At 36.3% G+C, this 18,683-nt stretch overlaps 1 protein-coding gene and 1 pseudogene across 1 annotated transcript in view; one reads left to right on the top strand and one right to left on the bottom strand.

Moving 5' to 3' along the window:
- Positions 1-18,683, bottom strand: part of BRDT (bromodomain testis associated) — a 67,771-nt gene that overhangs the window by 12,705 nt on the left and 36,383 nt on the right. Inside the window, exons 14-16 of the mRNA XM_044914066.1 lie at positions 18,077-18,090; positions 17,786-17,957; positions 11,545-11,645 (exon numbers count right to left, since the gene is read on the bottom strand). Of these exons, the coding sequence (XP_044770001.1) occupies positions 11,545-11,645; positions 17,786-17,957; positions 18,077-18,090 (287 nt within the window). The remainder of the gene's footprint in view (positions 1-11,544; positions 11,646-17,785; positions 17,958-18,076; positions 18,091-18,683) is intronic.
- On the top strand, positions 13,012-13,315 carry LOC110580587 (annotated as a pseudogene).

The following is an 18,683-nucleotide window of genomic DNA, read 5'->3' as shown; positions in this document are numbered from 1 at the left end:
CCCTGATGCCGAGTGATGTTGAACACCTTTTCATGTGACTGTTGGTCATTTGGATGTCTTCTTTGCAGAAATGTCTGTTCATGTCTTCTGTCCATTTCTTGATTGGATTATTTGTTCTTTGGGTATTGAGCTAAAGTTCTTTATAAATTTTGGATACTAGCTCTTTATCTGATATGCCATTTGCACATATCTTCTCCCATTCCGTAGGTTTCCTTTTAGTTTTGTTGACTGTTACCTTTGCTGTGCAGAAGCTTTTTATCTTCATGAAGTCCCAATAGCCCAATAGTTCATTTTTGCCTTTGCTTCCCTTGCCTTTGGTGATGTTTCCAGGAAGAAGTTACTGTGACTGAGGTCGAACAGGTTGCTGCCTGTGTTCTCCTCAAGGACTCTGATGGATTCCTGTCTCACATTTAAGTCTTTCATCCATTTTGAGTCTATTTTTGTGTATGGTGTCAGGAAATGGTCCGGTTTCATTCTTCTGCATGTGGCTGTCCAATTTTCCCAATATCATTTGTTGAAGAGACTTTTTTCCAGTGGATATTCTTTCCTGCCTTGTCGAAGATGAGCTGACCATAGAGTTGAGGGGCCATTTCTGAGGTTCTCTATTCTGTTCCACTGATGTGTCTGTTTTTATGCCAGTGCCATGTTGACTTGATGATTACAGCTTTGTAATAGAGCTTGAAGTCCAGAATTGTGATGCCACCGGCTGTGGTTTTCTTTTTCACCATTCCTTTGGCTATTTGGGATCTTTTCTGGTTCCATACAAATCTTAGGATTATTTGTTCCAGCTCTGTGAAAAAAATTGATGGTATTTTGATAGGGATTGCACTGAATGAATAGATTGCTCTAGGTAGCATAGACATTTTTGTGTGTGTAATTTTTAAAATATTTTTTATTATAATCTTTTTTTATTATGTTCAGTTAGCCAACATATAGTACATCATTAGTACTGGGTTGAACAGCAGTGGTGATAGTGGACATCCCTGCTGTGTTCCTGACCTTAGGGGAAAAGCTGTTGGTTTTTCCCCATTGACAAGAATATTCGCTGTGGGTTTTTCATAGATGGCTTTTAAGAAAGGATGCTGTACTTTGTCAAATGCTTTTTCTGCATCTCTTGAGAGGATGATATGGTTCTTGTCCTTTCTTTTATTAATGTAGTGTATCACATTGATTAATTTGCAGATGTTGAACCAACCTTGCAGCCCAGGAATAAATCGCACTTGGTCGTGGTGAATAATCCTTATAATGTACTATTGGATCCTACTGGCTAGTATTTTGGTGAGAATTTTTGCATCCATGTTCATCAGGGATATTGGTCTATAATTCTCCTTTTTGGTGGGGTCTTTGTCTGGTTTTGGGATCAAGGTAATGCTGGCCTTATAAAATGAGTTTGGAAGTTTTCTTTCCATTTCTATTTTTTTAACAGTATCAGAAGAAAAGGTATTATTAATTCTTCTTTAAATGTTTGGTAGAATTCCCCTGGGAAGCCATCTGGCTCTTGTTTGTTGGGAGATTTTTGATTACTGCTTCAGTATCCTTGCTGGTTACTGGTGGACAAAACAGACTTTAAAACAAAGACTGAAACAAGAGACAAAGGACACTATATAATCATAAAGGGAACAATTCAACAAGAAGATATAACAATTGTACATATTTATGCACCCAACATGGGAGCACCCAAATACATACAGCAGCTAATAACAAAATAATCAATAGCAATACAACATAGTAGGGGACTTTAACACCCCACTTACATCAAGGATAGATCTTCCAAACACAAAATCAACAAGGAAACAATGGCTTTGAATTACACATTGGATCAGATGGAGCCAACAAGATATATTCAAACATTCCATCTTAAACCAGCAAAATATACATTCTTTTCAAGTGCAAACACAGCACTCTCCAGTACAGATCACATGTTAGGCCACAGAATAAATCTCAACAAATTCAAAAAGATCAAAGTCATGTCCTACATCTTTCCTGACCAAAACATTATGAAACTAGCAGTCAACCACAAGAAAAAATCTGGAAAGAACACAAATACATGGAGGTTAAACATCATGCTACTAAACAATCAATGTGTCTACCAAGAAATCAGAGGAAATCAAAAAATGTGTAGAGACAAATGAAAATGAAAACACAATGGTCCAAAATCTTTGGGATGCTAAGAGGGAAGTTTTTAGCAATACAGGTCTACTTCCAGATGCACAAGAAATCTCAAATAGACAACCTAACCTTACACCTAAAGAAGCTAGAAAAATAACGACAAACAAAGCCTAAAGTCAGCAGAAGGAAGGAAATGATAAAGATTAGAGGAGAAATAAATGAAATAGAAACTTTTCCCCTAAGATCAGGAAAAAGACAAGGATGTCCACTCTCACCACTTGTATTCGACATAGTTGGAAAGTTCTAGTTGTAACAATCAGACAAGAAAAAGAAATAAAAGGCATCGCCATTGGTAAGGAAGTAAAACATTCACTATTTGCAGATGACATGATACTATATTTAGAAAACCCCAAATACTTCACAAAAAAACCCTACTAGAACCGATAAATGAATTCAGTAAAGTCACAGGGTACAATAAAATCAATATACAAATAAAACTCAATATAGAGAAATCCATTGCATTTCTATACACTAATAATGAAGTAGCAGAAAGAGAAACTAAGAAAACAATCCCATTTACAATTGCACCAAAAATAGTAAGACATCTTAGGAATAAACTTAACCAAGGAGGTGAAAGACGTGTACTCTAAGAAGTATAAAATACTGATAAAAGAAACTGAAGATGACACAAACAAATAGAAAGGTATTTCATGCTCATGAATTGGAAGGAAATATATTGTTAAAATGTCCACACTACCCAAAGCAATCTATAGATTTATTTTTTTTTTTAAGATTTTATTTATTTATTTGAGAGAGAGAGAGAATGAGAGACAGAGAGCATGAGAGGGAGGAGGGTCAGAGGGAGAAGCAGACTCCCTGCCGAGCAGGGAGCCCGATGCGGGACTCGATCCCGGGACTCCAGGATCATGACCTGAGCCAAAGGCAGTCGCTTAACCAACTGAGCCACCCAGGCGCCTGCAATCTATAGATTTAATGCAATCCCTATGAAATATTAACAGCATTTTCCACAGAGCTACAAAAATAATCCTAAAATTTGTATGGAACCAGGGGTGCCTGGGTGGCTCAGTCGGTTAAGCATCTGCCTTCAGCTCAGGTCACAATCCTGGAGTCCCAGAATCGAGCCCCTCATTGAGCTCCCTGCTCAGCAGGAAGTTGGCTTCTCCCTCTGCCCCTCACTCCACTCCTGCTCTCTCTCTCTTTCCCTCTCTTGCTCTCAAATAAATAAAATCTTTATAAAAAAATTTGTAGGGAACCAAAAAGATCCCAAATACCCAAAGCAATCTTGGACAAGAAGAACGAAACTGAGAGTATCACAATCCCAGGTTTCAAGATATACTATTAAGCTACAGCAATTAAAACAGTATGGTGCTGGCACAAAAACAGACACAATGGTCAACAGAACAGAATATAGAGCCCAGAAATAAACCAATGATTAATCTTTGACAAAGGAGGCAAGAACATGCAATGGGAGAAAGACAGTCTCTTCAACAAATGGTGTTGGGAGAACTGGACCACTTTCTTACACTATACACAAAAAATAAACTCCCAAAATGGATTAAAGACCTAAATGTGAAACCTGAAACCATAAAAATCCTTGGCAAGAGCATAGGCAGTGATTTCTCTAACATCAGCCGTAGAAACATTTTTCTAGAGATGTCTCCTGAGGCAAGGGAAACTAAAGCAAAAATAAACTACTGGAACTATACCAAAAATAAAAAGCTTCTGCACAGTAAAGGAAACAGTCAACAAAACTAAAAGACAACCTACTGAATAGAAGATATTTGAAAATGACATATCCAGTAAAGGGTCAGTATCCAAAATATATAAAGAACTTACACAACTCAAATCCAAAAAACCCCTAAAAGGGACAGAAGATATGAACAGACATTTCTCCAAAGAAGACATCCAGATGGCCAACAGACACATGAAAAGATCCTCAACAGCACTCATCATCAGTAACATGCAAATCAAAACCACAATGAGATATCACCTCATATCTGTCAGAAGTGCTAAAATCAAAAACACCAGAAACAACAAATGCTGGTGAGGAATAGAGAAAAAGGGATCCTTGTGTACTATTTTTGGCAGAGATGCAAACTGGTACAGCCACTGTGTAAAACAGTATGAAGGGTCCTCGAAAAAATAAAAAACAGAACTACTCTATATTCCAGCAATTCCATTACTGGATATTTACCCAAAGAGTATGAAACACTGATTCCAAAAGATGAATGTACCCCTATTTTTACTGCAGCATTATTTACAATAGCCAAGTAGTGAAAGCAACCCAAATGTCCACTGATAAATGGATGGATAAAGAGGTGATATATATATTATATATGATATTCCATTATAGATATGTTATATATATCTATTATATATATATATATATCTCATGTGAAATCACTCATATGTGGAATTTAAGAAACAAAACAAAGAAAAAAAGAGACAAACCATAAAAACAGACTCAACTATCAAGAACAAGCAGATGATTACTAGAAGGGAGGTGGATGGGGGGATGGGTAAAATACCTGAGGGAGATTAAGAGTACACTTATCATGATGAACACTGAATAATGTGAATTGTTGAATGACTACATTGTACACCTGAAACTAAGAGCAACGTGTATGTTAACTATACTGGAATTAAAAGTAAAAAAAAAAAAAATCTGCCAGTACATTAAAAAGTTTAAAAAAAGTGTAACATTTTATGTATTTGCCCAAATATACCCAAAGCATTATTATTTCAATATGCACTAAGTGTAAAGTTTGAAGATAATTTTATATTTTTTATAAATCTTCCAAATTGGTGTTTATTTTATATTTATAGCACATCTCAATTTGAAAGCTAAATTGATTAGAAACAATTGATTTACAATCACATTTCATAAAATGTACAGTTGAAAAAGTAGATATGCACAATCAAGCTATTATTCCAAACATACTTAAGTTTTCCAGTAACTCAACTGAGTATCAGTTTTGAAAGTTGATTTAAAAATAAGGTTTAAAACTCAGTTCCTCAGTTGCACAAGCCGCATTTCAAGGGCTCCATAACCATATGTGGTTAGTGGCTACCATACTGGACATTGGACAATGCAAAGTCTAGAAGGTCCTTCTAAGAGTTAAACTGCCACATTCTCCAGTACAGATCATGTGTTATACCATAAAACAAGTCTGAATAAATGTAAGAGATCTGAAATTATATCAAGCATTATTCCTGACCACAATAGTATGAAACTAGAAATCAATTACAAGATTAAAACTGGAAAATTCACAAATATGGACATTAAACAACATGCTACTACTAAACAACCAATGGCTCAAGGAAGAAATAAAAAAACTAAATATCTTGAGACAAATGAAAATGGAAATACTACATACCAAAATATATGAGATATAGCAAAAGCAGTTCAAGAGGGAACTTTACAGTGATAAATGCATACATCATGAAACAAGAAAGATCTCACATAACCTAACTTTATACCTCAAGGAACTAGAAAAAGAAGAACAAAGCCCAAAGTTAGTAGAAGGAAGAAAATAACAAAGATCAGGGCAGAAATAGTTATCTAAGACAACAGAAAAGATCAATGAAACTAAAAGCTGATTTTTTGAAAAGATAAAAAAAAAATAGACAAACCTTTAGCTAGACTCACCAAGAGAAAGAGGATTCAAATAAGTAGAATCATCAATGAAAGAGATATTACAACTGATACCACAGAAATACAAAGATAAGAGACTAATATGAACCATTATATGTCAATGAAATGAACCTGGAAGAAATGGATCAATTCCTAGAAACATACAATCTCCCAAGACTGAATGATGATGAAACAGAAAATCTGAACAGACTGATTACCAGTGAGGACACTAAGTCAGTAATCAAAAGCCTCCAAAACACCAAAAATCCAAGAACAGATGGCTTCACATTTAAAGACTATCAATCCTTCTCAAACTCTCCCCAAAAAGAGGACAGGAACTCTTCCAAATCCATTTTATAGCCAGCATTACCCTGGTACCAAAACTAGGTTAAGGACACAAGAAAATTATAGGCCAATATCCCTGATGAACATAGATATAAAAGTCCTCAATAAAACATTAGCAAACCCAATTCAACAATACATTAAAGGGATCATACACTACAATCAAGTAGGATTTACTCCAGGGATGCAAGGATGGTTCAACATCCACCAATCAATACAATATACCACATTAATAAAATGAAGAATAAGAATCATATGATTATCTCAAATGATACAGAAAATGCATGTGACAAAATTTATTTATTTGAAAGAGGGGGGAAGGGCAGAGGGAGAGAGAAACCAAGCAGACTCCGTGCCAAGCACAGAGCCCAATGTGGGGCTTGATCCCATGACCCTGAGATCACAACCTGAGCCAAACCCAAGAGTCAGACGCTTAACCAACTGTGCCGCCCAGGTGCCTCAACAGCTGTTTTTATATGATAAAAACTCCCAGTAAAGTGGGCATAGAGGTAAGGTATCTCACATAATAAAAGCTATATATGACAAGACCCACAGCTAATAACATACTCAACAGTGAAAAGATGAAAGCTTTTTCTCTAAGATCACGAACAAAATAAGGATGCCCACTCTTGCCAATTCTATTCAACACAGTATTTTAAGTCCTAATAAGAGCAATTTGGCAGGAAAAATAAATAAAAAGCACTCAAATCAGAAAGAAGTAAAACTGTGAGTATTTACAGATTACATGATAGTATACATAGAACCTTATAGGCTCAACAACAATAATAAAACCCTATTAGAACTATTAAGTTCAGTAGAGTACAGTAATAACAATAGTATGGTATTGATCTAAAAATAGATACATAGTTCACTAGAACAGAATAGAGCCCAGAAATAAAATCACACAAATTTGGTCCATTAATGTACAACAAAGGAGTGAGGAGTATAGAATGGGCAAAGGACAGTCTCTTCAAAAAATGGTGTTGGGAAAACTGGACAGCCACATGCTTCTGTATAACAAAGGAAAACAACATAAAGGTCGCCTCCTGGAGAAAATATTTGCAAATCATGTATCTGATAATAGGTTAATATCCAAAATACAATCTTGCATAAAGAACTCATACAACTCAATAGCTAAACAAACAAACAAACAAACAAAACCAATCTGTTTAAAAAATAGGCAGAGGATCTGAACATTTTTCCAAAGAAAATATACAAATGGACAACAGGTCCATGAAAAGGTGCTCAACATCACTAGTCACCAGAAAAATACATAACAAAACCACAATGACGTATCACCTCACACCTGTCAGAATGGCTATCATCAAGAAGACAAGAGATAACAAGTGTTGGTGAGGACGTAGAGAAAAGGGAATCCTTGCATACTATTGATGGGAGTATAAACTGGTATGTCTACTACTGAAAACAGTATGGAAGTTCCTCAAAAAGTTAAATTAAAAATAGCATAAAAAAGAAGGAAATCTTGCCATTTGTAACAACATGGGTTGACTCTGAAGGCATTATGCTAAGTGAAATAAATCAAACAGAAAGATAAATAATGTGTGATTTCCACTTATATGTGGAATCTAAACAAACAAACGAAACCAAACTCAGAACAGATTCGTGGCTGTCAGAGGAGGGTGGTGAGGAGTGGGGAAATTGGGTGAAGGGCGTCAAAAGGTACAAACTTCAGTTATAAAATAAATAAGTCCTGCAGGGGTAATGTATAGCATGGTGACTATAGTTAATAATACTGAATTATATTTGAAAGTTGCTAACAGAATAGACCTTAAAAGTCTGCATTGCAAGAAAAACAATTTGTAACTGTTTGGCACTAGACTTATCGTGGTGATCATTTCACAATACAAATATTGAATCATTATATATAAATACTGAATCATTATGTTGTACATCTGAAAACTAACATGTTGTATGTTAATTATATCTCAATTTAAAAAAAAGTTAACCTGCCTATCTGTGTAAGGAAAGAAGAGGATTATACAACACCTAAACATCCTCTGTTGAAATTTTTTTTTGATAATTTTCTCCTTAATAAGTATGCTTAATTGCTCTTTTCATATATTTCCATGAAATACTAGGGAAAAATTTGTCAAGGGTCCCAGATAAAGCATAAGAAAATTTATGACTAGATACACTCATGGGTCTTTAACTTCTGTCCCGAAGTATTAAAAGGAGTCAGACATCACCTAGTGGTCAGCTAAATGTCCTTCAGAAGTGTTTCCCATATATTACCAATAAAACCTATTTTGTTCTTACTCATGGAATAGGCTAAATACCAGTTGCAGAATTCATATGACTACTCAGCCATTTAAAGCATCTCATCTTCAGATAGAGGTCTGAAACAACCATGGTAATACCTGACAGTATATTAAACAGGGAATAAAGGAAGGATGAAAACTGGTCACTAGCTTTGTGCCTAAAATTTCTACTTAATTGCAATGAAATTTTGGCAGATTCTAAGATAGTAAACTTCATATGCGGGTTTGGAGTATAGGACAGTTTTTCAGGTATCACAAAGAATAAGAAGACTAGAAAGGTGGAGATGAGAATGGCAAGTATTCCTCATTGAAGAATGAATATAATTAAAGGTATTACTAGTGTATCTGGGGAGAAATGAATAGTTCAGTTGCAATTAGTTACAAGGCATCTAGTTAAGACTGAAAAGCTAGTTTGGGGTCATATAATATAAAGGTGTTTAATGTTCATTCTGTAGTCAAATTTAGAAACCAGTGGCGGTTTCATACAGATGAGTAAAATCATCAGAGGAACACATCAAGAGGAACATAAGAATGCTTAAAGTGGAATGGATCAGAATAAGGAGGGTCTTGGGGTGCCTGGGTGGCTCAGTCATTAAGCGTCTGCCTTCTGCTCAGGTCATGATCCCAGGGTCCTCGGACTGAGCCCCACACTGGGCTCCCTTCTCCACGGGAAGCCTGCTTCTCCCTCTCCCACACCCCCTGCTTGTATTCCCTCTCTCACTGTGTCTATCTCTGTGAAAAAATAAATAAAATCTTAAAAAAAAAAAAAAAGAATAAGGAGGGTCTCAAGTCGGACCAGTTATAAATGTTAAAAAGAGCTCAGATTAAAGGCAGTAAGTACTGGTTTATGAGGTGGAAATAGAGAAGGAGACATATTGGAAGTAAAACTCAAAAGAACATAGCAACTCCTTGGCTGCAGGACACAGAGAAGTCACCAAAAATATTTAAGAATTATAGGAGGCCAGGACTAGACATACATATTTGAGTCATTTGCAGAGAGACCAAAACTGAAATCACCATAGTGAATGTTCAGTCAGATAAAGAAGTAGTAGAACACCCTGGTTTCTCACCCTATCAAGACTTTGGGAAGGATGCAACCATTTTAGAGGTCACTGGTTCCTCTGATAGGGCAAACAACAGAGATAGAGGAGAAGCTAGATGCTAGGCACAACTGAGGCACTGGTTCTCACCTGGGGGTGATTCCCCTAGGCCCAGGGAAGACATCTGGCAATGTACCTAGATGCTTTGGTTGTCACATGGGGGTGGGGGAAAGGGTGCTACTAGCATCCAGTGGGGGAGAGGTTAAGGGTCCTGTTCAGCAGTTTACAATGCGCAGCCCTACCCCTGACACAGACTTATCCAAGCCCAAAATGTTAATAGTGCTAAACCAGAGAAACCCTGGTTTAAGATGTAAATGGGTAGTGGGAAATTAAGACAAAAAGGAATAACAGAGACCACAGAGATGGCAGGAGACCTCCACAATAAATCTGCTGAATACAAGAGAACTAAGAACAGAGATGAGTTTGTTTTGGTAATAAGAGAGATCTTTTCCTGAGGCTGAAGAGAAGAATGGCAAAGCCAGGGTTTCTTAGTAAAAAGACAAGACGCTGAATGTTTGTTCAAATTTTTTGTTTTAGTCCCAGCTCTTATTTGGGCAAGATACTTGAACCACCTGAGCTCTAGTTTATGCACATAGACTAATACTCAAAAATCTCTTCTAGCACTGATATTCCATAACCTCTCTTCTCAATAGGAGGTAACACTGCTGATAGTGAGGGAGCAATGGTGGGAAATATTAAGAATGGAAACTGTTGTGAAGAGAACAAGCCACACAGTCCTACTCCTTCTTAAGCATTCATTTCAACATTTTAGTTTCTGCTACATGCTAGGCATTAGAAATAAACAAAGTAGACATGTCACTTTTACCTATGGCACAAACTGCAACAGTATGACATATACTAGATGTTTTGCTGCTTATTTTACCCTTTTGGAAATTTTCTTATTCTTTTCAAACTTTATTTTGGGTCAGTCAAAATTATAAAGAGTTTTGATAAGTTAGAAACAAAGATTATAGTTAAGCCAAATATTTAAGAAATTCTGTGGCACTATTCTTTCCATCGTAAAGGAGATGGGCAACACTTTTGTTATTAAAGCAAAAACCGGTAAAATAAAAAATTAATGTTGGATATCAGAAAAAAACACTTTTTAAAAAGATTTTATTTATTTGAAAGAGAAACAGAGAAAAGTGCACACAAGAGCACAAGTGGGGGAACAGAGGCAGAGGGAGAAGCAGACTCCCTGCTGAGCAGGGCGCCCGACGCGGGACTTGATCCCAGGATGCTGGGATCACGACCTGAGTCCTAGGCAGATGCTTAACCGACTGAGCCACCCAGGTGCCCCAGAAAAGGCACTTTTTAATATGATTCTTATGAATAACAAAATACCCAAATTCAACATAATTTTTGATGACAATAATTATTAGTACATTATCTAAGAAAATTAAAAATTCTAAGAAAACACAAGGACCAAATCAGTATGCTCCTTATGGTGAAATGGTACATATTCCTAAGTGTGGCCAAACACTTAGGAATAGTAAAAGTTGTCCTCTGAAGTACTTCCAAGGAAAAAAGAAAGAAAGGAAGGAAGAGAGGGAAGATGGAAGAGAGGAAGGGAGGGAGAGAAAAGGGAAGGATATATAAACATCTCCTTCACAGTAAGTTTCTGAGAATGACTCAAATGCCTAGAAGAATACCTGATATATCTAGTGCATCCCAAACATCTATAATATTTGTTGAAAGAATGATCAATGTGTAGTTTGAGAGTAAGTGCACAAAAGACTCCATTAGGAAATCCCCCATAACAAATTCTAGAAGACAGCTTTATGACATGCTTTAAAATCAGGATAGCTGGCACATACCAGCATTACAGAACTTAAAATTAAACATAAGCATGGGAACTGATGGTAGAAGAGAGAGGGAAGATGTTGCTCACAAGTAACATTTTTTTTTAAATAGGCCAAAAAAATATATTTTTTTATTAAATAGGCTTAGAGATCCAAAATCTCATTCAAGTTAAGCCTTAAAATACCCCTTGTGCCACCTCCATATTCAATTTTAAATCCCTTCAAGATCTGTGAGGAAAAAATAACATCACTCTTACCTTCTGCACGGGTACTTGACATTCAGATTCTAATACCGCTGTGTCATTATCGCCAGACTGATGCGTCACAGTTAGGCCATTCAAATGTTGTTCAGAATTACCTAGATGCACACATTTTTAGAACAGTATAATCAATATATTCATATTGTTTGTCCATAATTTGACCTTTTCTCCCATCCTGCCCCTGCCCCCAGGTCAGAAACTATGAAAACAAAATGATTAATTTTTTGATGTTGTTTAACTTTGGAATATTCTTAGTTGAAGAACTGTTATACTGTAAAATAAACATTTTTCACTTGAAATTTATGTCCTCTTGTTTTGTCTACATTAAGGATAGTTCACACTGTGGTTCACCCACCAAAATCTGTTTCATCTGTCCCCATGGTATAGCAGTCCTCTACTGTGCAAACTGACCTTAGCTCCAGAGATGGGTTTTCATTAGGCTACCCCAACACCAGTGAGTCGTTTAGGAAAGAGCAGGCCTAAGCCAATGCAGGGCTCTTAGGAAAAGATACTTTTTGGTGAAATTGAAAACAAAATACAAAGAATGGAAGAACTAAGACATTAAATATCTACAATAGCTAGTGAGGAGAAAAGAGCATAAAATGTAAAAGGTTGGCTTGACTCGGGGGTGAAGAGAACAAACTATGCAATCCTATTAGCTGTTAAACTTTCATACCAATATTTCATTTATTATTGGTAAAGATAACTACAGAAAAAGAGCTTAAGCCTTGGTCAAACCATGCCTAAATGACTGACCTACCTTTGGACTAGTGATTGTATATGCTAACAAAATAACTTATATCGTTCAAGCCATCTTGAACTGACTTTTCTGTCATATACAACCATGAACATCCTGATACATGAACTTACTTGGGTCATTTCTCTTTCAATTCTCCCTAATTCTTTTCTACAGGCCCTAACAAGTAGCAAAAGGACAGAGGAGACAAATGAAAACTAAGCTGCTATCTTTATTAACTGATTCAAGCTCACAGAAATCTAGCCACTTACATATTGTAGGAACTTAGATTTAAACTTCTACTACCCATCAATCCCTTGACTGATTCTCTGGTCAAATCCTACTAGTTGAAGTTGAAGCTTGAAGAAGAGAGGAACATTAAGGGATGGGAGTGAGCGTAGAAGGGCGAGAGAAAAGCTATAATGGAGGCATGAATGAAAGAACAAAGATTAAATTTGTATGTCCCTACATAGCCCAATGTACTTATGTTTTCTCAGTTCAACAAGGAATGGAAAAATAGGGAGTTAAGCTTTAAGTTTAGAACTACATCCCTTTTGTGCTTCAGGCCAGATATTATCTAAGAAGTAGAAACAGTATGTATGTCAAGAAAAGTAAATTCTAAATGACTCTGTTTGCTGAGCTAAGTGGTGCAGTGCTATTATTAAGAGTTAAAGAGGAATAGCATGGCTGCCACCCTGTCACAGCCTCCATGCCTGCTCTATGCAGACATGGCAAAAATGTCCAGCCCTACTGAGACTGAGCAGTGCATTGACTTTCTGATTACTGTTTTCCAGAAGTGTGCTGGATAGGAGGGTAATAACTGCATTCTCCAAGACAGAGTTCCTAATCTTCATGAACACAGAACTGGCTGCCTTCACAAAGAACCAGAAGGACCCTGGCATCCTTCACTGCATGATGGAAAAACTGGACCTCAACTCTGATGGCCAGCTAGATTTCCAGGAATTTCTTAATCTTACTGGTGGCATGGCCACAGCTTGCCATGACTCCTTTACAAGGTCTACCCATTCCTAGAAGTGAATCTGAGGGGCTCTTGAGCCTGGCCTCCAGACAACACCTTTCCTTCAAAGCAACCTCCCAGTCATCATCTCCTCCTCACATCCTACACATACTGAGCCCAGTGTCCACTGCCGCATGCAGGCCAGTCCTGCTGGTAGTTAATAAAGCAACAGTGTTTTCTAAAGCAAAAGAGAATTAAAGAGGAAAGATTAAAATGTGGGGATTAAAATAGGGAAATTCAGTTTTGGCATGCTGTGTTTGACATGCCTATGTGATGTTTAAGAAAAGATGTTCAGTAGAGTTGTATGAATATGCATGGGGCCTGGATGCTTGATTTGTAAAAATGAGACTAGGAGTCACAGACACCAAGATCACTCAGGCAGAATGTATAGATCCAACCTTTATAATAAGTAGAAAATAATCAACGTATGGCAGACCTGGGTAAATGGGAAGGCTGTTCCAAGCCTACAAGCCTACTGCTATAAAGTTGAGGGGATCACTACTAGCTTAGTAAACCTAGGCTTTGGAACATGGCTAGAATACCATAAAGTAAAAAGATAAAGGCTTAATGATGCAACTTAGATTATTTTCAGCATTTAAAGATAGGCAGATACAGAGATATCTGTAAGGAACATTCAAAGAGATGGGATGGTGAAGAAAATAGTGTCACAGAAGCCTAAGCATGTCAACGGTCCAGCTCTCTGGAAAACATTTTTATGGGGATGACCCTCTGGTACCGCAAAACACTACAAAACTTCTTTCCTCAGACTTCTGTTTTTCGACCTGCACTAGTATCTAGCCCATATTCTCTGAGCCACTGAAGCTTATAATCCTTTGTTATTAAAATCTAGCATATATTCATCTTTTGCAGACCCGCTCATTCTACCCTTGTAATTTTTTTTTAACCTTTCGCTTTTCTTTTTTTCCATTACTTCATTTTTTTTTTTTTCTACTACTGGAAAAGCCCAATTGGTCTCTTCTTTCTCTGGTCCTTATGGCCCATTCTTCCAACTGGCCTGTATAATATTGGCAGATTAATTACCTTGAAGCACACCCTTTGCTCAAAAAAAACCCCTTCACTGCTCCCCAATGACTATACCATTATCATTAAGTCCAAAGTCTATAGATATCAAGGTTCTTTATGATCTGAACCTGGTCTACCTTTCCAAATTCATTCCCCCAATTCCTATTTATCCAACCAAAGCTTTAATCACATCCAATTATTGATTGCCTAAATACCTTCATGCATGTTGTTTCCTCCATCCAAAATGCCTTTCAGTCCTAGATATACATAGATAAGTCTTACTTCTTCCTCCAATATCCAGCTCAAATGATACTTAATCTGTAAAATACACATCTGCCAAAGAGATCAGGTAATTTTGCCTTCCTCACCTCTTTAAATTTTGATTTGATTCTTTTAGGGAACATTATTTTTATTTTGTATACCAGTTGTTTATTTCTCCTACTAGATGGCAAACTCTTTGATTTATCTTTTCATTTGCCATGTTAATTCACATCATATGATAGCATAAGCATTTGTTTTTTAAAAATCCTTAATATAACTGAGGGAAGATTTATAATCTGGGAAATGAATTTGGGAAATGGCTAAGTTATAAGGATAAGGCTAGTAATCCTTTGTAACTTAAAACTTCAACTTATTTTAAGGAAAAAAATTAGGCATTTTCCAGTTCATGCGGAGATGATGGCAATAGTTTTGAAAAAATTGCTAACACTCAATTCAATTTCTTAAAGCTTTTATGTACTAACATTTTGTCAAATGTTTTTGTATTAAGAAACGTAAGTGAAAAAATCTTTTATTGTTTGAAAGATTTAACTAAACATTTATTTCCATCAAGATTAAACTCCAGAAAAGTAAACTTCTATATACATGTTAGTTTACACACATTTGCAGTCTCCCTTGGGCACAGTGCCACCTAGAGTTGGCACATGCAAACCACTTGGTTCTGGAAAATTCGGTAAGTGCAATAGAATAGCCACTCTGGCATCATCCAAGCATTCTTTTTATACAATATTCACACAAATTCCTTTTACTCACAATCACATATAAACCAAAATTTAATACAATAAACTTACCGCAACTGAAGACTTAGATATTGAAGCCTGACTTTTCACAGATAGGATGTTTTCTTAAAATAGGAACGAAAGACCATCTTGACTGCATTCTTTGTTTTCTACTGTCTAGTTCTTCAGGGCTATCCCTACCAATCTTCTATGAATTTACTATAATGAAAATAACACCTTTCTCAACTCTGGCTCTTTCTGAGCAACCTTTAAAAATGTCCATATCTCTCTGATTCAAAAACTCAAACATAATGAAATAATGTCTCCCCCTCTTACCAAAAAACCCCCACCAGCCCCCCCAAGAAAACTATCTTCCTGTTAAAGCCACAGCTATCTTCTCCACCAATAAACTTCTTGAAAAACTGGTTTTACATTCAGATTCCATTACTTCTCAACTTACAAAAATCTGGCTTCTACCCCAATCACAGTGGCCACTTAAAACCTTTTGCAAAAGCAAAAAATCTCATACTGCCAATTTTAATCCTCTCTCCTCACTCCTCATCTTACTTTAATGCATTGCAATATACTCTTGTGGTACTTGTATACCCTTGTGATTTGATGACATCTTTTAACTTAATTTTTTCTATTTTTACTGAGGATTTTGCTTCCTAGAATTTTGTCCTTGACCTTTCTCTTCCTGCTCTATACATTTTCCTGGGTGTTTTCATTCATTCTCTGTTTCAAGTAGCTTCTATATACTGGTAATTCCTAAATTATAGTTCTCATTATACCCTCTCAGTTCTAGAAACCTATTTATAGTTTTCTATTGTTGTCTATTTCCAATTTATAGTTGTCTATTTCCAATTAGATACTCCAGTACCTCACACATGTCCAAAGTGAGCACTGCCTCTTAACGGCAGTCCAACTATTGGATGATACCTTGGTGAGACATTCATTCTAACAAAGCCTAACAAATGCACCACAAAAATATTTTTCTAATTTATCCACATCCTTTCCATACTTACTGCCTTAGTTATGGTCCTTATAATTTCTTTCCTAGACTACAGCACTCAGCTTCCTTACTTGGTCCCAACTGTACCAGAGCATCTTCATCTTAATCTGCCCCCTTTACAGTTAAGCAGTAATCACTTCCTAACATAAAATCTGATTTTGTTATGCTCCTCTTTGAAGCTACTTGTATACAAAATTAAAGACCTAAATGGAACACTTGTAGTCAAGGTAATTCATGACCTAGAATTACTAGATCTTCAGTTATGCTCCTGCATAATTTGAAAACCTTTTTCCACAAAAGGACAGATGTAAATATTTCATACTTTGGATCTTTATTTTCATTCTTAGGATGCCCTCCAGTGTTGCTTTGGGAAGAGCTAAGACTTGAGTTAAATACAGTATGAAATACTCAAACACAGAATAGTAGGGAGCTATCACCGGAAGCAATAAAGGAGGCCCAAAACTTCTCTGTTCTTCCTAATCTGTGCTGTAGTAAAACAATTTAGAAATTTCTTCTGCTTCGGAGAAACCCCTGCCATTGGAAGGCCAAATAGAAGCCAGTGAGCAGCCTAGAGGGAAGGAGAAATGGGTAAGGAATATTCACACCTGCCTCTAGGCTAGACCTGAATAGTATCGCAAGGTTCAGGTACCCCTAGGCTGGGCTCATCAGTATCAGAGAATTATCCTTTGTGCCATACACCAGCAGGAGAATCAGGATGAGACAGACTTCTGACAAGACTAACAGACAGGATATTTAGTCAAATGAATCTAACAATATAAAAATTTAGCCAGATTTGGAAGATGTTTTGGTAAGTGGGAACCACTGCCAGGCAAGTATTTTTAGCCCAAGTTTCCTTAGCTGTAAACTATTTCTCACGTATATAATTTAATTTCTCTACCTATAAAATCTCTATCTTTTCCATATTCCATCCTAGCTTTCCAACTCAAATAGGCATCATGGAAATTAGGGCAACATTTCCCAAATCTGCTCAGAACTGAGTATGGACTCTGGCAGTGAAAGGTTTTAATATATCGTTTATGTCAATGTATATAATCTACCTGAAAGTAAGTTGCATGTGAACCCCACATATAATTTTCTTATTCAAATGCAATGAATGGGAAGTAATCAGAGGGAGACAGACCATGAGCGCTTCTTAACTACAGGAAACAAACTGAGGGTTGCTGGAGGGGAGGTGGGTGGGGGATGAGGTAATTGGGTGATGGACATTAGGGAGGGCACGTGATGTGATGAGTACTGGGTGTTATATGCAACTGATGAATTATCTGAAACTAATGATGTATTATATGCTGGCTAACTGAATTCTAATAAAATTAAAAAAAAAACAAATGTAATGAGTACCTTTAGGTATAAAGCAGATAATTTCTAACATTGTGCTTCAGTGATTATTTCTAACCTGGAATTTACTAGTTATTTACCAGTCATTTTTTTACCTGAGGGAGGCAGAATTTGTAAAGGTGAAATGTTTTTCACACTCTGTAAATGTTCTACTTCTTGATGATTAAATGGTAACTGGTGGTGATTTGGGGGTATTTCACATGAATATGAAGTCTGACAAACAAGGGTGGTTTTTGCAGATGCTTTATCTTGCACAGAAGACTGTATCTATTAAGACAAAGATAAATAAAATTGTGTTTCAGAGTTTTAACCACACAAGAGGTTTAACTAAAAAAATAGAAACATCAGAGGAAAAATGTAATACTATCTTCAAAAAATGGTATTACTTGAGTCATATAAACTTATAAGGTATAATTATCCCATTCTTACAGATGAGAAAACCAAGATGAGGAAAGATTAAGTGACTTGGCCATCCTATAGTTTTAAGTAGAGTTAGCCAAAGCCTATAATCTTAGTCAATAATACATACAGACTTACGCATGTTATCAAACAGTGCTGCTTATTTTCAAATGTTTTCCTGTGAGCTATGGAAAATAAAAACTGAGCTTTTATACCAAATCTAGGGACTGATCCACTTTCTTTTACCCCCTTTTCATTACTGAATTATAGGCATAATGGGAAGGGTGGGTAAAAAAAATCATGATAGTTGACCTGTAAGACTATCAACAAATTCTGATTAGTTTATTAAGTAAAAACTGTATTATAATAGCTAACATTTATTTAATGCTTATCATGTGTGAGGCACCAGGCTAAACCCTTTATATAGTTCTTCAATTCTCACAATAATCTCATGAGTTTGGTGTAACTATCATCCCCATATGAAGTGTGCAACAGAACTTAGATATAATAAAAGCAACTTACCTAGAATCTTACATCTATTCAGTTGTAAGCTAAGTTATAGTACCAAAGCCCAGGTACCTTACCTACTAAGCT

The sequence above is a fragment of the Neomonachus schauinslandi genome, chromosome 4, assembly GCF_002201575.2.
Source record: "Neomonachus schauinslandi chromosome 4, ASM220157v2, whole genome shotgun sequence".
NCBI classification, from domain to species: Eukaryota; Metazoa; Chordata; class Mammalia; order Carnivora; family Phocidae; genus Neomonachus; species Neomonachus schauinslandi.
The sequence above is the reverse complement of the archived record's forward strand: the minus strand, read 5'-3'. Positions and strand labels throughout refer to the sequence as shown.